Source organism: Numenius arquata, chromosome 11 (assembly GCF_964106895.1).
Source record: "Numenius arquata chromosome 11, bNumArq3.hap1.1, whole genome shotgun sequence".
Classification (NCBI taxonomy): Eukaryota; Metazoa; Chordata; class Aves; order Charadriiformes; family Scolopacidae; genus Numenius; species Numenius arquata.
Window position 1 is genome coordinate 856,021 of NC_133586.1, and position 19,493 is coordinate 875,513.

The 19,493-nt window shown below is 43.8% G+C and overlaps 2 protein-coding genes across 2 annotated transcripts in view; one reads left to right on the forward strand and one right to left on the reverse strand.

Moving 5' to 3' along the window:
* SPG11 (SPG11 vesicle trafficking associated, spatacsin) overlaps window positions 1-10,578 on the reverse strand; it is a 33,317-nt gene extending 22,739 nt beyond the window's left edge. Inside the window, exons 1-14 of the mRNA XM_074155674.1 lie at window positions 10,367-10,578; window positions 9,156-9,337; window positions 8,148-8,375; window positions 7,174-7,369; window positions 6,468-6,605; window positions 5,317-5,780; window positions 5,005-5,150; window positions 4,329-4,461; window positions 3,804-3,959; window positions 2,649-2,827; window positions 2,305-2,481; window positions 1,781-1,852; window positions 1,226-1,353; window positions 408-586 (exon numbers count right to left, since the gene is read on the reverse strand). Coding sequence (XP_074011775.1) covers window positions 408-586; window positions 1,226-1,353; window positions 1,781-1,852; window positions 2,305-2,481; window positions 2,649-2,827; window positions 3,804-3,959; window positions 4,329-4,461; window positions 5,005-5,150; window positions 5,317-5,780; window positions 6,468-6,605; window positions 7,174-7,369; window positions 8,148-8,375; window positions 9,156-9,337; window positions 10,367-10,578 — 2,590 coding nt within the window. The remainder of the gene's footprint in view (window positions 1-407; window positions 587-1,225; window positions 1,354-1,780; window positions 1,853-2,304; window positions 2,482-2,648; window positions 2,828-3,803; window positions 3,960-4,328; window positions 4,462-5,004; window positions 5,151-5,316; window positions 5,781-6,467; window positions 6,606-7,173; window positions 7,370-8,147; window positions 8,376-9,155; window positions 9,338-10,366) is intronic.
* A 478-nt stretch (window positions 10,579-11,056) lies between these two features.
* CIAO2A (cytosolic iron-sulfur assembly component 2A) lies at window positions 11,057-19,261 on the forward strand. The gene is made up of 5 exons (XM_074156062.1): window positions 11,057-11,243; window positions 14,953-15,117; window positions 16,080-16,129; window positions 17,928-17,973; window positions 18,777-19,261. The coding sequence occupies exons 1-5, from the start codon at window positions 11,117-11,119 to the stop codon at window positions 18,872-18,874; spliced, it is 486 nt and encodes a 161-aa protein (XP_074012163.1). The 5' UTR covers window positions 11,057-11,116; the 3' UTR covers window positions 18,875-19,261.
* Window positions 19,262-19,493: the final 232 nt, after the last annotated feature.

Sequence of the window (19,493 nt, forward strand, 5' to 3'; positions counted from 1 at the left end):
TACGTGTCCGTATTTTTAATGAACGGTTGCAAATCCGATGCCGAGATGAAGTACGCTGTGACAGCTTGTTAGAGCTTTCTGCTGGAAAAGCTCAATGTGGTACTACAGTGCAAAAAGCTTTCCAGAACATAGCAGGGTACGACATTTACAACAAGTGGCCAAGCATTAGACAATTCCCTTTCAGCAAGTTCCAAATTTTTCTCTACAGGAAAATCACAGGTCTCTGTGTGTTCACCCCCAGGATGAAAACACACGGTTTACCCATTTTCACTGACACAAAATAAGTGACCTACTGTGGTAGCACACACCTTTCCTTATATCAATGCCATCCCTACACAACTGCAATATACTCCATCAAAGACAGATTTTTAATTCACAGTTTAAATTCTTAGTCCCAGCATACTTGCCTTGGTGTGGTTTTTTGGGGAGAAGGATCATTTCCTGACTCAGCTCATCCCACCATTGAGCCCAGTTAAACATGACTCTGACTCTCCTGTTGTGAGGCCGACGTCTATCACGACTCAGCAACGAGTCCAGAACAGCCCCATGGCTGGAAAAGTCTTGCTCCTTTCTCCAGTTCTGGAAACTGCAATGAAGTGTTGCCTTAGGATGTTTTCTAGCACTCTTTTAAAAAACAGTCAACAATCTAACAAATAGAAGATGATGAAAGGGTCAACAAATTTTGAAGTGGCAATTTTCTACAAGTGGCAGAGCGACTTACTTCAGGTAAAAGCTCGAGAGTTCATAAGAGAGCAGTGAGCAAAGAAGTACCTCATTTTTCCAAAACTGACATAGCAAATGATAAGTATCATAATATTTTTACAATTATTTAACTGTAAAATGATTTTTCTAGATTACTTTAGTTTGCTATATTATGGATATCATCTATCAAAAATAGAGCAAACATTCCATCTGCACATGTTTAATTTGATTAATAAATCTAATAATATCATTTGTCATTAAAAATACTTCATTTCTGGTGTTGATGACATGAACAGGAGACCTCTGTGACACTGACGGTAGTATGTCATGACTTACAATAATGAGAAAAACAACCAGTTCCACCCTGACCTTTATTTCTGCAAATGAAGACCAGTGTGAAATTAATAAAATCACAGAAGACTGTATTTGTTAGTGCAGCAAATCATAAGGAATGCAGAAGTCAGCACATTTTAAATCCTATTGATGTTATTAATAAATAATTAAAACTGATAACCCACATTACCTGGAAAGAGATTGAATCTCTCTATTTTCGTGGAAGGATTCCGAGTAAAAGCTTTCAACCTGATGCACAAAGTCTATCATTTTCTTCTCTTTTTCAGAAAAATATTTTTCTTCTCGTAAAACTTTCACCTTTAATTCAAATTAAAGTATTACCTCCAATTACAATTTTTATCTACTTATAATATATTAAAGTTGCAAATGATCCTGCAAGTGCAAAGAGCTCACTAACTGTAGGAAAAGATGCTGGAAGCATTGAGGTCAATACACTTAAATTACAAGAGAGCCAGGACTTCATACTGTGTGCAAGCAGATGAGAACTAGATCAGAGCCAGACTAAAGAAATGACATTTTAACCACTTTTTATTGCAAATACAGAAGAACAGGGGCACGTCAATGACACGTCTCAGCAACTACACTGTGAGGATGTGGGGACAAAAGCTGTTTGTTCCCATTCTGAAAGTGCATTCAATAAAATGCTTCCTCCCAGTACAAATACACATCAGACTTCAGACCTGGGAACATCAATTCGACCATAAAATGCTTTTTCTATACTTACCAACAAATCTCGTACATGTTTATCAAGCGTGTAGAAACATATCTTACGCAATTCCTCCTTCACATCAAAGCCCTAAAAAAAAAGAAGATACTCATTCTATGCAAACTGTGCGTTGACAGAATAAACACACCTGCTTCTTCCCAAAGCACACAACCTTTGACAAATGTGCTTGTGGTATTTGCTTCCCCAGTTACTACAGATGTCACGATAACCCACTGATCTGCGTGATGTCCCCAGCACGTCTGGATATAAAATATGTACCCTTTAATACCTGACTTGCCAGAATCACCTTTACAGTTTGCTGATGGTGACACCAGCCAATGCACACTCACAAAAAGGCTCCCTCAGCACTCTGAAGGTGTTAGTGATCAAAGCAGTTCTTTAAAACAAGGTAATTTTCACTGTAATGTATGTATGTGGTAGAATCAATACCTCCATAAGACACCTAAATGCTCCCCATACTCTTAGCATTCATTTATTTCGTCAGCCATAGCGAAGCGTTAAGAACTATCAGCACCTCTCACCATGTTTCTTAAAAGTTCGGAGGCCTCTTGGGTATTATCCTTCAGAAGACGGTCATAGACCAGATTCAAACCCGTCTGAATAAACTCTGGAAGGCTTTGAGCAGGATGCTGATGGATTCGGAAGAAGGTCTGCGCCTCTGGCATTTTGTTGCTTAATATGGCCTCAGCAATGACTTCCTAAAGGGGAAAAAATGGAACAAACCCATCTCACTAATCTCCAGTGTTACTGTCTTTATAATCCCTATACTGATTTTTTTTCCCAACAGTTTAAGGGCATTTCCAAATTAATAATTTCCTTAAATATATTTAATAAGAATAGCAGAAAAGGGATTACTCATTTTTACCTCTGGTGTCAGTTTTTCCCACATATGGCTTTCTTCCAAGGCAGGCAGCTCTTCATCGGGATCACCTCCCGTGTACACCGCACTTGGTTGTGGTTGAGGATATTTTCTCAGAAATTTTCTAAGTTTAATAATGTAATCGGTTAAAATATCTGCACCCTTCTGCAGGAATTCATCGGGTTCTGTCAAGGGCATGCAAGGTATCAGTTAAACAGGAATGAACAATACAGCATTTTTAATGCTTATTATTTTAATGCTTATTATGCAATGTTGGATAACAGATAATGGTCTGCATCCTTTACTCTGGGAAGAAATCCGTTCCGCTTCACCTTGTGTAACCCGTTGGTCTGCAAACTCAAGAGACAGCGATCCCGACCCAAGCAGCCGGACAGCATGCTGTACGTCGGGACAGGCCACCCCACTCCCCATGGCTTCCCCTAGCACAACAGAATTGTCCTCTGCAATTCTCTCATTTTTAATATTTCACTACTAGGCCAGCTCTTACTCCATTCTTGCGCCTTTTAGGCTGTATTTCAAAGCGCAACATTTCAGCGCCAGCGTGAGCAGTCCTGCTCTGCCACATCCCGGCTGTAACCCCCATCAGACGCTGCCTCTTGCTTCCCCGCCGCCCCACGGGTTCCACTGGGATGTGTGACTGTGTCACCACACAGTAAATCAGACCGGGAAGCGCTCCAGATAAAAAATAACCTGGTGCGCTATTTTCACAGCTGTATCAGTTTCTTAAACTAGTCTGTTCCATTCCGCAGCCACATAAATGTTTGTGCCAGAATATTTCAAGGGGCGGCACTGAGAAACAACCGAGCAGCTGAGGGCAAAACTCAGGCCATTTAACTGCACCACCATCAGGTATCCAGCAAGAGTCTGGAAGTCCTATTCTGCCTCTCTATGCATCCCATAATGATCCTGTTGACAGCACCCTGTCTGACCTGAGTGCCTGATCATATTGTTTGGGCTAACACAGATACTGTATTCAGATTAATTTCTCATGTTTCCCTTAAACAACATCTCCCATTCCCTTAACTCCAGCGCAATTGTTGTTAGTTCTAGGCAACTTTAGGCCTGAAACTAAAAAAAAAAAAATTACTTTTTCTTCCTGATCTAAACAGTGACACGTGACATTACTACGTATCATCTTACCCTCTGTGTGCACATAAATGTCTTCAAGTTGCCTGCTGAGGAAAGTCAAGGTGAGGTTTAGCAGCTGCTCTGAAAAGTGTTTACTCTGAGGCTCCAGATCATTTTCTCTGATTGCTGAGCACAGCAAGTTTAGAGCTGGCCTCAGCTCTTCCAAATCTGCAATATTTACATGAAAAGTTAAAACATCTGCATTCTACCATATGGGTGATCACATAAATTTAAAATTAGAGTCAAAAGTCATAGGGATATGCTACAAAAATCCTCTAAAATGTGTCAACGATGTATGTAACATGCTTTGCCTTCACATCGAAATGCTTGTGATACGTGTGCCGGTATCGGAACACGACAAAGCCCCACACGTTATGCACCATTTCTCTCTTATTTTCCAGAATTGGGAAGTTGTATTAAAGCACCATCCAAACACACACAAGCACAGGCAATTCAATCTGCTTTTACAGACACACGGCCATAACTAGAAAGGCAATTAAATTCAAACCTCCATGTAGCTGGAAGTAAATCACTTACTTTTCAGGTAAGACTGGGATGTGCCCTCAGTGGACTGCTCAGGCCCAGAGCAGGGAGCAGACAGGCTGAAAAGACCTTCTTTGCTTTTTAAAAATAAGTCTACTGTGTCTAGTTGCCGATTTTCCAAACCTGCCTAGACAGACATGCGGTAGAACAATTAGAGCCTGGAAAACTGCAGATACATAACGAGGTTTGTTTTGTGGTCTGCTATGTTACAAATATTCTATCACCTATTGTTAAGGGACACTGAGCAACATTTGGCAGCTTCAAATTCTCCTCTTTACAAGAGTGGTATGATAAAACCAAAAAACCAAAAAACAAAACCGATTTCTTTTAATATTTGACATTTTGCAAGAGGACAAAAACTGCTGCAGAAATTGGCAAAAATGCCTTTGGGTCCAATTAAGAGGGAGTTTTCAGCACTGCTTAGTTTAAAACTTTTTTTTTTTTTTCATGTGTGTTAACTTATCTGCAGTATTTCTTCTTTTGCATTACTCATCTGGGTTACTTGGATTTCTTACTGTTTATTAAATCACTAAACCACTACTTTTTGCCCCTAGGTTACCGAGGCATAGTCTTAACTGTGTCTAAAACCACCACTAACATTGCAAAACTGCGTTCATTACTGTAAAGAAGTATTTTTGTTACCTGTGAGACATGAAAGAGATTTCTTTACCTCTAGCGCATGTATCGGAATTGAACATCGTTCCCATCCGTTGAGATGACAAACAGAATCTACGACTCCGGCGCTGCCATAGATCATCAATCGATTCAAAAACTCTTCTTGAGTTAAACCAAATAGAACTAAGGAGAGACCATGCTCTAAATAAAAGAATTAAACCATAATTAGAAAAATATAAGCAAGTTGCTTATATAGGAACATTTCCGTCTCCTGCCTCTCTTCCAAAATACTGACACAAAGCTGCAGTGGCTCCATTTGGATTTCACCTCGGCAAGAACCCGTTAGAAATGATACACCCCCCCTCACCTGTCAGGAGCAGAGCTAACGGCGCCCCTTCACCGCAATCCACATAAACACTGCTTTTGCCAAAGTGGTGATACGTCACGTCTTGTGACTCGAAATCCCAGAGTGCAAGAGTCAATCCTTTCTCATTCGATAGTACCACAAACAGGGCTTTGACTCCAGTTACCAGTTTGCACTCCAGTTTCACCACCTCCTGTGGTGCCTCTATGGGGATTTGTCTCCATCGCTGTCTTGTGTCACTGAGGTTTGTGCCATCGCGCTGTACTGGTTTGGAAGGGGCCCACGTAACAGCCCGTGGAACAAAAGCCACCATCTTCTCAGAATTTTCATAGATTTCAGGGTCGTGATCCTCAAGATGGGGAAAAAACTGATACCAAGGTAAATTCAAGTCATTCACCAAATCTGGAGAACCTGGTCGCCTTCTCCTCACGGCATCACCCAGCGAGGCCAAGTGTGCCTTCCAGGACCTGGGGTGAAGAAGGAAGGCGCCTATAGTACCAGGCATTACGCCAAGAACAATGCAGATTTCAAATAATATGCACTTTAAGCTTATAGGTTCCATCCAGCATCTTGCATTTTAACCTTAGCGTGTCCTGTTCATTTCTACTTAAACAGTTTGCAGCCGAGCGGGATGGTCACACTGCATTAGCTGACAGCAGCCACGAACCTGAGCAGTTTTACTAGAAACATTTTCTTTTCCTCACAGAAAATGCCCTCTTCAATTAAAAGAAATATTGTAGAATGAAATTAATTCCAGAATTGAGTATTTATTACATTTACATCAAGTTATAATTAACGTAATTCATTAGTATTAATACCTCTACTACTAAGGGTGACAACACAGTTAAAGCGTTTTACAGGAACACAAAGTACTTGGGAGCCCACACCCACCCATCTGCGCTAAACACACAACGAACTGCAAAGCACCTGCAATACAAAAACCTGTCAACACCGCTTCACACAGTAATTACTGTTTGGAAGCTGTTCAATGACAAAAAGTGGTCTCAGCCAATTTCCTCACATTATCCCAACATGCAAAAGATTTAAAGCAGAATTGAGCTGATTTTACTTGCCACAATTAAAATTTAAAAAAACCCCAAACAGCTAAAGCAGGCAAACTCCAGCCAGTTTTAGAAAGTATTTTGATTACGTACCTGTCTGTGCGGAAAGGCGAAGCCAAAAGCTCCATGCTGTAGGCAGAACAAGCAAGGTCGTCCTCATCGAGTCCCTCAGGAGGCTTCACGGGAAGGTTTTCAGAATCTCTCTTACACAGCAAGTGCCCTGGGAACTGTCTGTAAAGAAAGAAATAAATATTAAATTTCACCTTCCTCACAGAGGATTTCAGATTTTTTTTCCCTTCATGTTTAACTCCTTCAGGAATGAAATTTGAGAAAATGTGAGCTACCAGAGAAGTTTTCTCTCGGATTAGTAACATCCAGAAAGATGTATCCAGGTACGCCATAAAACCTGATGCCCTTTCCTTTGAGGTGGACACCACCTCTAAAGTACAACATAGTCTAAATTCATCAAGGAAAATCAGTAAAGCTGTATCAGAACAGTTTAACAATCCCATACTCTACAGTATTTCTACACTGCTGGCACAAATTGACAGCACGGACCCTCACCTTCCCAGAAAAAACCAAGAAGTCCAATACAACGTTTTTCTATTTGTTATAGTGAGAGAGCATGAATTGGAGCAAGTAATTACAGGCAATCTTTAAACAATTTCCTCTCTACCACAAAGCCAGCACTCTAAATGAGAAGCTGACAGCATCTCAACTGTTAGAGGACCAAGATCAGGCATTTTTTAAAGCTGGTTGTACTCAAAACTTTCATTTTGGAGCTCTGCTGCAAACGTACCTGAAGTACACGTTGAGATCCACAGAGAAGGCACAGTTGGAAGAACTGACGACCACAGCGACGCTGAGGTCACGGGACACTGTCACCGCGACGAGGGGCGATGTGACGGCTGGGCTCCTGCCATCCTGCGTGTCCCCCTGGCACAGCCCCACCTTGACGTTTGCTAGATTTGCACCATCAAAAGAGTCAAACACATCTTTAAACAGAAAGGTCAAAGAAAACACCAGGCCGACACAGAAGAAATGACACAGCAGGGGAAGATGGCGAGTCTGTTAGCTTTGTGCTGTCCGAGCCAAGCTCTGCGCAACAAAACATTTAGAACTGATTGTTTTACAAAAGCATTCTGAGCTCCGCTGGGACCAGCAGTGAATTGTGCCAGGTGCTGTACAAACACGCAGCCTGTGCTATCTCAACAGAGCTAACGTACACTGGGACAAATATATATTGACAGCTATATAATTAGGATGAAAAAAATAACCTGACCTTATTGGATTTTTTTACACCCGTGTCAGAAAAAATTGACAAAGAAGAGGTTGAAGTTGAGCACCTTGCGGAACAGCCTGCCAGGTCTGAGCTCCCGTTCTTTAGACAGAAGACAGCGATCTGGTTTCCGGGCTGGGATTCCCTGCAGGTCTGTAGGTAATTTCTGAAGGCTCTAATTAAGAAAGGCTCGTGACAGCAGACTTAAGCCTGTGATACACAGATCCACGTATCAAAAATGCTGAAAATCATTACTCCAGTATGAAACAGATTTCCAGCGGCATGTTGAGAAACTACATTTGATACATGACTATGGCATTTTTTACTACATTAACTAGCACTTTGCTACACAACCCCTTTATTGGAAGCATCTCCAAACACAGACCCTTGAATTTCTTTCAAGAAATTTCTGCTTAACCCTGACAGAAAAAGACAAACAACTTTGTTCTTCCAGACCATTTACACCGAGAGCGCATCTCTGCTGCAAAGGATACAAATCCAGCCAGAACTATCCAAGAGGAAGAGGATGCCCCTGCAGAAGTGGGCATCTGTTATTCTCTCCAGAACTCGCGGAGGCAAATCGAGGGTAAAGCAGTCACACGTCTCCAGGGGCGAGCCTTTCCCAGGAAAGGTAAGATGCACAACAATAAACTTATTGAGCAGAAGTATGCATTTGCTGTTTTCAAATGACAGTATCCTCAAAGAGAAAATTGCAGACAGACCTGTAAATTTAAAGAAGTTTTAGGATTATAGCAATCTGGTTCGATTTGTAAAGATATCTCAAGAAAATCACAGCTCAAATTCTGCTACCTTCTTAATAAAACCCGGGACTGGCGGGCGGGACAGGACAACAAGGACCTGTTTTGTTTTAAATCTCACTTTCTATGTCAGAAGCACTAAGTTTAGAACAGTGTCCTAAAACAACGCAGGCTTTTCAAGCGGACAATACTATGAAGAACACTAAAAATCATCACAAAACACCATTTCAGTCAGCACTGAAAATGAAAACTACAATCTTTGGAAATAAGAACAATTTAGCAAGGGAGAGTGTTTGAGAACATATAAAACATCAAAGGCTATGGTTCCGCAGACTCTGCATTCTGACTGCACACACTGCTTCCTAATCATAGAACATAAACACATAACTAGTCCTTGCAGGATTAGTGAGGAGCCCTATCTCTGCTTTCTCCCCACCAGCACCAACGGTAAAGGGAAATTTTGAGATAGCAGGGTTGCATGAATATGTTTTATTAACATTTAACTTTGTATCATCCAAATGCCTTCCTCTACAACAGTTCAATTCCCTCTAACAATGTCATCTTTGAATGCAGAAATTTCTCTATTAATTTTTCAAGATAATACTGCTACTGACCACTTTAAATCAGTGTGTGTTTGACGCTTCCTTAGTGTGCAGTCCTACTGCCTGGATTTGTTTCACCAGCTGAAGCAGGATTAGACCTATAATAATTTCAAACACGAAATACACATTGAAATTTACTCACTAATGTTTTTAACTTCAAGGTGCTTTTTAAGTGTATCTTCCTTACAACTGTGCAGGGAAATTGGGTTGTATTTTCCATCTTCTAGAGTGAATTCATAGACAAACAGTTCATGACTTTTACTAAGAGCCAGTATTTTTGTCTTGTCTGCTTGTAGATCGTCTTCTGAATTCTCCCACATGAAGCTGAAGATACAACATTCAGTTTGTTTATTGACCTTATTTTCTTTCCGCATCACATACATCGCACACTTCTGGAAGTGTGCTAACGAGGGACAGTATAACATTCATCTTTTGCAGTAAAGATTCTGCTGCCACCACCCCCCTCCCTCCCCAGTACTAGAACATATTTCATCCCTAGCAGAGACTGCAACGGAAGAAAGCACTCGAGGAATCCCTACTTCTCTTCCTGTCAAGAATACAGGGTTTTTCTATCCTTGTGCGTTTCTTTCCTTTGATCATCCATGACACATGCCACACGAGTGCTGCTCTGCCTCAGGACTTGTAGGAGGAGGAACACTGGCACTGCCAGCCAGGGAGAAGCAGAGCATATTGCCCATTTCCATATGTTTTGCCTCCCCGTTGCTCCAGCTGAGAAACTCTCCGGGTGTCTGTCCCTCACTCGCTCTCCTATGGAGGGGAGCGGGCAGAGAGGGAACAGCGAGAAGGCAACGTAGGACAGTGCAGACTAGAGACCGTAACAGCGCGGGTATCGCTTGACACTGCGGATGTTTAGAACTGCAGTGCGACTGTGGTTTTGACTCAGCATTAAAAGCTACTAAAGCAGATTAAAAACATCTTGTGATCCCTGGATGTCACACATGAGAGCTTGCCCCTGACCAGCAGATAAGGAAGTCAAGCAGTCAGGGCACTATGAAATTTTAAACCAGCAACTCAACAAATGCAGATTAATTTTTTCTCTTTAATCCACTGTAATGAATACACCCACAACTAAACAACTAAGTAGATATAAATCAATGCCCCCTCCAGCAATGGGATTTTAAGTGGAGAGCATCCCATTTCAAGGCAGGGTTTGAAAGCCCCCCCTCATTCTCCTGCAGTTCCAGGGCCTGCCCTGGCCTGTGCAGGACGGCTCCCTTTGGGGGAGCGCCCTCAGCCCCCGGGGTCCGCCCGGCGCCTCTCGCCACAGCAAAACGACGCCGGATGGGGGCCCCTCCCGGTCCCCCTTTCCCCTGCTCGCCCCCTGCCACTTACTCAGCCCAGTCTCCCGGGAGGACGCTGCCCCGGGCCCGGCCGCCTCCGCTCGGCACCAGGGACTCCAGGTAGATCCCACCAGGGACCAGGAGGCTGCCCAGAGCGTCCTGGCCCCTGCTCAGCCGGACCCGGGCCGCGTCCCGCAGGGAGCCCTGCGCCCGCCCCGAGAGGGGCGCCAGCAGTACGCGCAGCTCCCGCTTCGCCCCCTCCATCCTCCTCAGGGAGGGCCTCCACCCCCGGCCTAACAGCCCCTCGGACCCCGGCCCGCCGCCATCTTGGACGGGGGGCAGCCTTTCCTTCCGGTCAGCTGACAGCGCTGACCAGTGCTGTGGCGCGACTACTAGTCCCAGCAGGCACCGCGGCCGGGCGCCAGCGCGCCGGCAATGCGAGCTGGGAGTTGTAGTCTCCGTCAGACCAAGGTAGGCGACTGCCTCCCGGGGGCCTTTATGCCGATAGAGCTACCCGGTAACCCGCGGGTGCTCGACAACCCCAGACTGCGCAGCAAAACTCCCGCGAACCCGGCGCGGCAGCACCGGTTAAACACGGCCATCTCCCCGCCCCTGGGCGGGGCATCAACAGCGCGGCCCCGCCCACCGGCTCTCAGCAGCCTGTCCCCGCCTCCGGGCGGGACTTCGACGACCTTGACCCCGCCTCCTCCCCGCCCTGGCACCGCCCCTCCGGGAAGTTCCCGCGGCGGCGGACGGTGGCCGGGAGGGTCCGTTTCGCGCTCTCCCATGGCGGAGCGGGAGGATGTCGCTGGTGTTGGGGCTGCTGTCGCACACGCTGAACAGGGTGCTGTGGTACTCCGGGCTGCGTAAGGGCTGCCATGTCCCCCGGAGCCAGGCCATGGAGCAGGACAAGGCGCTCGAGGTTTACGGTGACTGTCGTGGGGCTGGTGGGGGGTTCAAGGGTCGTCCCAGGCGTGAGGGGCCTGCGAGGGGCTGTGGGCCGGGGTTGTGAGGGGCCGTGGGTCAGTGAGGGGTCAGTGAGGAGCCGTGGGTCTGCGAGGGGTCAGTGAGGGGCCGTGGGTCTGTGAGGAGCCGTGGGTCTGTGAGGGGCTGTGGGGCAGGGGTCTGTGAGGGGCCGTGGGTCAGTGAGGGGTCTGTGAGGGGTCTGTGAGGGGCTGTGGGTCTGTGAGGGGCCGTGGGGCAGGGGTCTGTGAGGAGCTGCGGGCCAGTGAGGGTCTCTGGGGCCGTTGGTGCTCTGCCCTTGGGGGGTGTGAGGTGGGGGAAGCCAGGCCCTGCCGAGCCCTTGTTGGGTGCCGAGAGCTGTGTCCTGGGGTTGAGCGTGTGGGGAGCACTCCTGTGGGCTCCCCGGGGGGGCTGGGGTGAGGGTGGCTGCTCTTGGTGTGGGGTAGGAGGGGATATACTGGGTATATTTGATTTACTTGAGAGTTGGAATCGCTGCTGGGTAGGTGGAGTGGGGAGGGCTCACCCTCAGGGTGCTGGAGAAGTGTCCAGGGAAGGGTGAGGCCTTGGGGTCACAGCCTTTCCCCAGCCACACTGCTGGCCCCAGGGGGCGTCTGGATGCTGTGACCTTGGGATGGAGCGTGTGCCATGATCACCATTAGGATCCCGAGCGAGGAGAGCGCAGAGACAACGGTCTTAATGACTGGTGGGTGCTGCTGTGGCTTCCCAGCTCCCAGGCGGTGGGAAGGGGCTGCTCTGCTGCTGGGCTCGCTCAGCCCCCGCGCTGGGGGCAGTTACCTTAATGTTTCATCACCTTAGAAGAGGAGCTGGACACACCTGGAAAGGCAAGTCATTCCAGAAAGGTCAGCCAGATAGTCCAGCGGAAGGGAGATTTCTGTTACTGAACGACTGAGGTTTTTGTAAAATATGGAGAGATTTCACCACTGGAAATGCTGCGTGTAGGACCTTAGAGCTGATTCCAAAAACATTGTCAGGCTTCAAGGCACTGTTATTTTGTAGGTAGTTTGGAATAGTGTGAGGATTTTGTGCAGCACTGTGCACAGTTTTATCTAAAAAGATGCCCTGGTTTGAGGTCAAAGAGGAAACAATGTCAAACAAACTCAATTTTATAACCTGAGTGATGTTTAAATGTAGACAGTTTAAAACATCAGTGGTTCTAAGTAATAACTAAGTAGCCCTCATGATTTCAGTTCATCCATAGGGTTGTGCTTGTGCGTGATCTTTGCAGAACTAAAGCATCTGTCTGTGTAAAATTTACATTTAACAGACCAGAGACATCCCTGAAGTACTGCTGAACTAAAGCAACTTTACTGTTCCTCTCACTGCTCGGTGAAGGAATTGATTTCTTCTTTACGTGGGCCTTTTCACATAGAGAGAGGATAAAATGTAAAAATAGAGGAAAAAATGGATCAGGAATTACAAGGAAATGTCTAGTGAAGATACTCGTGTTGTATGTATATGAAGTCATTTCAGTTGGACGAGATGATCGCTGTAGGTCCCTTCCAGCTGAACTATTCTGTTCTTCCGGATAAAACACCAAAAGCCGTTTCAGTGAGAATTCCCCTGCTTAAAATCAAGTGGAATTAGATGTTGCAACATCTAACACCTTTTTTTCTTTAAGTAGTCCTTCTGTTTCTGTTGGGATGGTTTGTTCGGCTAGGCTGCTGTAGCTGTCAAAAACTTTAAGCAAAAAGTGATACTAGAGACAGAACAGTGGGAAAAAAGGTGAGAACACTTTTTAGTGGTCAGATAAATGAGACTTGATCTGTTTGCTGGGAGATGCTCTAATAAAGCCAGACAGTTTGTTTGCTTGTTAGCGTCATGATCCTTAAGGCAATTGAGGTGACAGTTACCGGTTCCTTGGGAACACAGAACAAAGAGCCTTGTGGCATCTACTGTCTCTTCTAGGTTTGTAACTCAGCAGCATCACACCCTTACGACATAGACGGAGAAATAGGGGCTGGGGGCTTCAGAAAGAATCAAGCAATTGTCTGCTTCCCTGGAAATTAGGGAACAGGGCTCAGTTCTCTCATTCATCCCAAATTTTCATTTAGGATAGAAGTGATAGCAACTTACTTTGGACAGCAAGTGTTTCCCAGCCCTGCTGAAAGGATTTCCCGGGTTTTGAGAGCAATTTGAGTAGCCCTTGCAGGAGGGTGAGAGGCTCCGAGAGCACCAGGAGTAAAAGCTTGAGCAAATATCAGTCTTTTCCTGCCTCCCAGGTCAGAGACTTTAGGGTATTCCCGCACGGATGGAGCCCAGACAGACAGGACCTGCCGTTCCTGCCTGCTGGCTGCCTGCTTCCTTCCTGCCTGGAAATAAGTTAGCGATATTAGTGACATCCCTGCCGAGGGCCGGGCCTGGCAGCTTCAGGACAGGAGCGCACCAAAACCAGCTTTGCAGCTCCCAAATTAAGAGCCAGGAGGGTCTGTCTGTACCTGGAGATAGACTGAAGTAATTTTCTGTCCTGAAGGCTGGTGTCACATTGGCTTTCGTGATACAGTTAGCTGTTGTGGTAGAGCTACACTAAAAACAAAATCACCACAGCTGGCTAAAGGGATCTTCCCTTTCATTTTTGTCACCTCTTTTTTTAAACTGATCTTAACCCATATCCCTTTAGTGAACTTTTTCATACCAGAAATGCTTGTACCTGCTCTTCCAGGGGAGAAACAACTGCGGACAAGGCAGAAGCGAGCGCGAGGGCACGGCTGGGAGCCCCCTTGGTTTGGATTTCACCATCAAAATGGGTGTCTCTTTGAGTTATGCCGTGTACAGGGCACAGAGGGGAATAGGCCAGAGATCCCATTGCCTTCTGTGCTGCATTGCTCAGCACACACACTGACATGCAGAGACTTCTTTTTTCAGGCTCTTAAGACATTTACTGAATTCATACACTCTCTTGTGCGTTATTTTTCGTTGTCCTATCATCAAATATTGTAGCTTTTGAGTATTACTTTAAAACCTTTTGCTCTATGGAAAAGCAGTAACAAATGTAATTCTGTTTCATTGTATACTTAAGCTAATCCAGAACACATTGCTTCTCTAAAGGCAGTGCTGCATATCATTTTCTATACAGGTATATTAAACCAAGTCGATCCCCACATTTTACAAGCTGAGGAAATGACCATTGATACAGATAAATATGAATTAGTGCATTATTTTTCTATTGGGTTTCCTGAAGGCGGCTTCAAAGTCTTATCTGTGAGACCCGGGCTGGGAAGTGGAGAGAAGATGAGAAGGAAATCGACTTGTCCTGTGAATTAGATTTTGAAAAACCTGAAAGGCCAGCAAAGCATCTGAAACACTGTCTCTGGGTATATCTTTTAGGTAGCCTAATGTTATATCACCCGTAGTTCTGAAGGTAATACATATCCCTTAATAGGCATGTCTTCATTTCTATTTATTAGAATGGGATTGTAAAAATACCAGCAAGTTTAGAACTGGAATGTGAGGGATACGTGCAGAGTGAACAAGAAATGCCTCAGTTTGCCCAGCTCTGAAGCAACTCGTGAGAAAACGTATCGCTGATACTTACAGTGATGTCTTTTCTGAAGAGAAGCAAAATAAACAATGCTGGGAAGATGGTTTCTAATAAAAATACCTTTTATTAAATTCAGGAAAGCTACTTTATTGATGGTCACTTGTCTTCTGCTTTAGATATAATCCGTACTATCCGGGACCCGGAGAAACCTAATACTTTGGAAGAACTGGAAGTGGTAACAGAAAGCTGTGTTGAAGTGCAAGAGATAGGCGAAGACGAGTATCTGGTTATCATCAGGTTTACACCAACAGTACCTCATTGCTCTCTGGCTACTCTCATTGGTAAGGTTTCTGTTTCATTAAATCTGTAACAGTGAGCGTAAAATTAATTTTAGGTTGTCTGAATAACATCAGTCTGCGTTAAGATTCAGTGTTGATTTGCTGGTAGTTTGACCAGGTATTTCATCTCGAGAGCCCTACCAGCAATGCAAACTAATAAAACCATCCGGTTTTATCAAGTTAGGGAAACCCTTCAAAGAGAAGCTCTCAAAAATCTGCCGGGAGGTGGTACAGAATTCCTTCTTTATATTCTCTGTTATATTATTTTAGTAATGATAAACTGAAAATTTGCCAGCTCTTAAATTTAAAATAAGGGAAACAAACTTAACATTTTAACATTATCTTTCCCGTACCTTATGGGCTGTTCTCCATTCCCACACGTGTACAAAAAACCCCACCTGAAATCCAAGAATACAAAAAAAAAATCCAGACTGTTAGGAGTTTGAAAGCAATTAAGTTGAATGAGAATCTACACTGGCTTATTTGGCTTTTTTCTTCCTTATTATTTGGGGTGAGATCACATATGAAAAATCCTGTCCGAGATCTCTGAAATGGTTTGTGTAAATGTACCGAGGTTAGCAGCTCTTACTGTTATATATCAATACTAAGATTTCCTGGTCTATTTTAAAGATTTAAGGGAAAATGGGTATTTAATGAAGAAGTACATGTGTTTTTGCCCAATAAAGCTTTGCAGCTTTAGGTAGAAAGTAAAGTGTAGATAGTAAAGCTAATATTAGTGTGTCAAACAGTAATTGCTGATAGTCTGACCCTCTTAGGAGTGTCGGAGGGTTAAGGCTCAGACCTGAGGATGAATGATGTACATGTCAAATCTTAAACTTCCTGCTCAGAGTACAAAAAGAGAAGGTTGTCCCTTACACTGGTGGTTTTTGATTGTTAAATATGGATTCTCTGAAAATGCACCTCAACCCTTGAATTTTACACTCTTGTCTGTTTTGTTTCAACAGGCCTTTGTTTAAGAATAAAACTTCAGAGGTGTTTGCCTTTTAGACATAAGGTGAAGTACCTGCTCTGGAACTCACTTTGAACTCCATGAACGTGTGCCAGGGTCTCTTTGTAAGACCGTGTGCTGCAGGATCTCGTAACCCTCGAGCTGTGATTAGGGATGGGGTCTTGTTAAAGCTGGTCGTTGGCCTGTGGAGGGAGTAGATGTCACAGTAGCACCTGAGGGGATCTCTGAATAACTCTGGTTCTTCCTTTGCTTTACAAAAGGCCATTTATTGCTGCACTTCTGAAATGCAGCCTGTTTCAAGGGCTTTCCTCACCAGCTGTCGTTCGGGTTCTTGCTTGGTGGAAGAGAGAGGGTTTTCAAATCCAATGTTACAAGGAATCGAAGTCATACTCTTGCTGTGGGGAAAATGAATTGGGCCTTCTGCAATATTTCAGTAAATCTAAGCATCATAAATATAAAATACTGATAGTTACTGGCTCTGCTGTGCCATTTGGAATATCTGGGAGTTCTCCCCAGTGGACCAGCCCTCTGTGAGTGAGCCCTGACAGCGAGAGAACTGCTCTGTTGGCAGCTAGGAACCACTTATGGGGAGTTCCACTGCTTTACGTAGGCATCATCTAGGAAGCAAAAACTTCAGAACAGGCTCATTAGCGTTTAGAAAAACTGCAGAATTCAAAACTGGAACTGCATTGAGGGAATCTCTTTCTGACCCTTGTCTTAGGAACTGTTGTATCGATGGCATAAGATGTATCTTACTGCTAAGACCCAAACAGCTTTCTTTAAGGGTATATTAACCCCTAGTTTCCTATATAGTTTCTTATGCTGCAGCAGCATGGCCAGCGCTGGCCCTTGTTTTGGTCTTAGCAGTAGCTAAGTGTGGACCTTTAATGACATAGTCCTTTATAGACCTTTAGAAACCTGCCTGAAATGATTTAAATTATAAATTCATCAGCTTAGGATTTCTGGCATTGATTTTTTGTGGTTTTTTTTTTTTTTTTTTTTATAGTTACTAGCTGCACCTCTCCAGCTAAACAGTGTAAAGTGAGACTTGCATTTCTGGCAAATTAGGTGGGCAGTGATTTGTTGTGCTGGGCACATGGTAACGGATAGGTTTAGCTTCAGTGAGATAAGATAAAAGGCGTGGGATTTGTTTCCTTAGTTTTCCTTTGGTACATCAGTTTTATGAGATCTCCTTGCAGTTTAGTGTGTATGAGGGGTTTTTGTTGTTGTTTTTCCCAGGCCTGTTAAATGCATCAAAGCGATTTAGGTCTGGTTAGATTCTAGTCTTACAATCTGTTCCCACGCAGGAAATAGGTGCTGCATTACACTGCCATTTCCAAGTAGAATATTTGTGTTTCTCATCATTAAGCAAAACAGATGAGGAACATCTTATTAGGAAGCTCTTCCCAAGGGTGCCTTTTGAAGAGCCCTCAGCTTTTGAAAGCGACACCTGCAATTCTGGCGGCTTTTAAACAAATTGTTCCTGATTTGTGGCCTGCAGAGAACTTGTTGGGAAAGTAGTGCCAGTTCTCCGCTCTCTTTCCAGTAGCGGAACTGTGATGATTTTTTCACAGAGCAGTCGATAGGACCGAGGAATGAATGTCTCCACAATTTTGAAGGAGGATTATTGGGGCCTCTCTGAATTGGGGGAGGAGATTGTCTTGTGACAATGTTGCAGTGATGTCTAAGATCAGCTCTTGTCCTTGATCCCCTTTTGTTGTCTGTGAACATTTTTTAAAAGTATGAATTACATTGTATGTGTATTGTACAATTTTTTTTCTTCCACTGATGTATATCTTTACCTGTTAATGTATGCAGCTAACATTATTGTTCTCTCCTCTAGCTGGAAATCTACATATCTGAAGGGACACATTCCACCGAAGAGGACAGTAAGTAGAGCTGGTGAAGGAGTGAGTGCAGCTTTGGACTCCGTGTTTGTGTTCTTTTCAGAAATTAATACACTATTAAAGCTTTAAAATGAAGCACGTAGTTCAGGCTATTTCAAAAGCTCTATTGGTGCCGTGAGCGTATGCTGTTTGTTGTTAGTTTGTTTGTAGTGGTTTTTTTCAAACAAACAGACCCTGCAGTTCTTGCAGGTGTTGAATTGTTTATAACATAAGAAGTTGCTGCCGGGCTGCCGGATAATTGACAAGAAGTTCCTGACTGGTTGATCTGGCTGTCTGAACATCACCGTTACAAAAATATATGTTTCTCAGTCGATGTTTAAGATACAACTTACAGAACATCAAAGTTCTCTCAAAGCTATAGCCAATCACTGGCTTAATCAGCCGTTAAAGCCTTTGGCCAGGCAGTGTCCCGGGCTTTTTTGTTCTTCAGCGTTAGATATCTTTGTGTGGGGAAAATCAGTTCTGTTGATTAAATGACTAGAAATTGAATCTGGAGAACTAGGACTATGACTTTCTGACGAATTTCACACTTGATTTTAAGACGTGTCATTAGAACACCTTACATTCCATTCCTAAACTAGAAAAGTAATGGAAGTGCTTGGTTTCTGCTGAGAGGAGAGCTGAGACCATGTCCCGTTACTGCACGGCAGCGTTTTCTCAGCCTTTGAGCTCACCGGGTTTGGAAAGTCATCACTGCAGCAGGGTATCGAGCGTTTGTCACATTACCGGTGCGGTGGGTGTAACTACCACGCCGCTGACTTTACCTTTCCTGTGATGTTTTGCAGTCAACAAGCAAATCAACGACAAAGAGAGAGTCGCAGCTGCGATGGAGAACCCAAACTTGCGGGAAATCGTGGAGCAGTGCGTTACAGAGCCTGACTAGGAGCTCTAATACCCACAGTTATCGTTTTGATACATTTCTTAAGCTATCTTTGTTTAAAAGAAAAAAGAAAATAATAATAATAATAATCAAGGCCTTGAGTTTAATACTTGAGTTCTTTTTATCCTCCATATGTTTTTTAAAGGAAAATGTTTATAAGATAGATTTAAATTATGAGGAATTAGTCTCTAAAATAAAGTGAAGTGTATAGTGTTAAGAGTTTGTAATTTCTGGTGTCCAGAGAAATATTTTGTGATTAAAAAACAAAACAACATATGTATTGCCTTCTGATAGACATTGTGATATAAATTCAGTTTTGCAAGTTAAATTTCTACATTGTTTCAATCACTGCACTGTAAAAATAAAACAGATTCTTGTACTGAAACGCTGCTTTCTGAGTTCAGAAATTTTCATTATTTTTTTTTCTTTCAGCTTAGGTTTAGATTTCTGTTAGAGAAGGGAACATTTTATTCACCTTTGTTGTTGATAAGCACATTAAAGCTGAAATAAATTCAGAAGAAGAATTTGGAGCCAAGAGATCGCACTAGAACAAGCTATATTTTTGCTGGGACACTATTCCTGCTAAGTATTTGCTTTTTTTCTTTCTAAGTACATGTTTCTG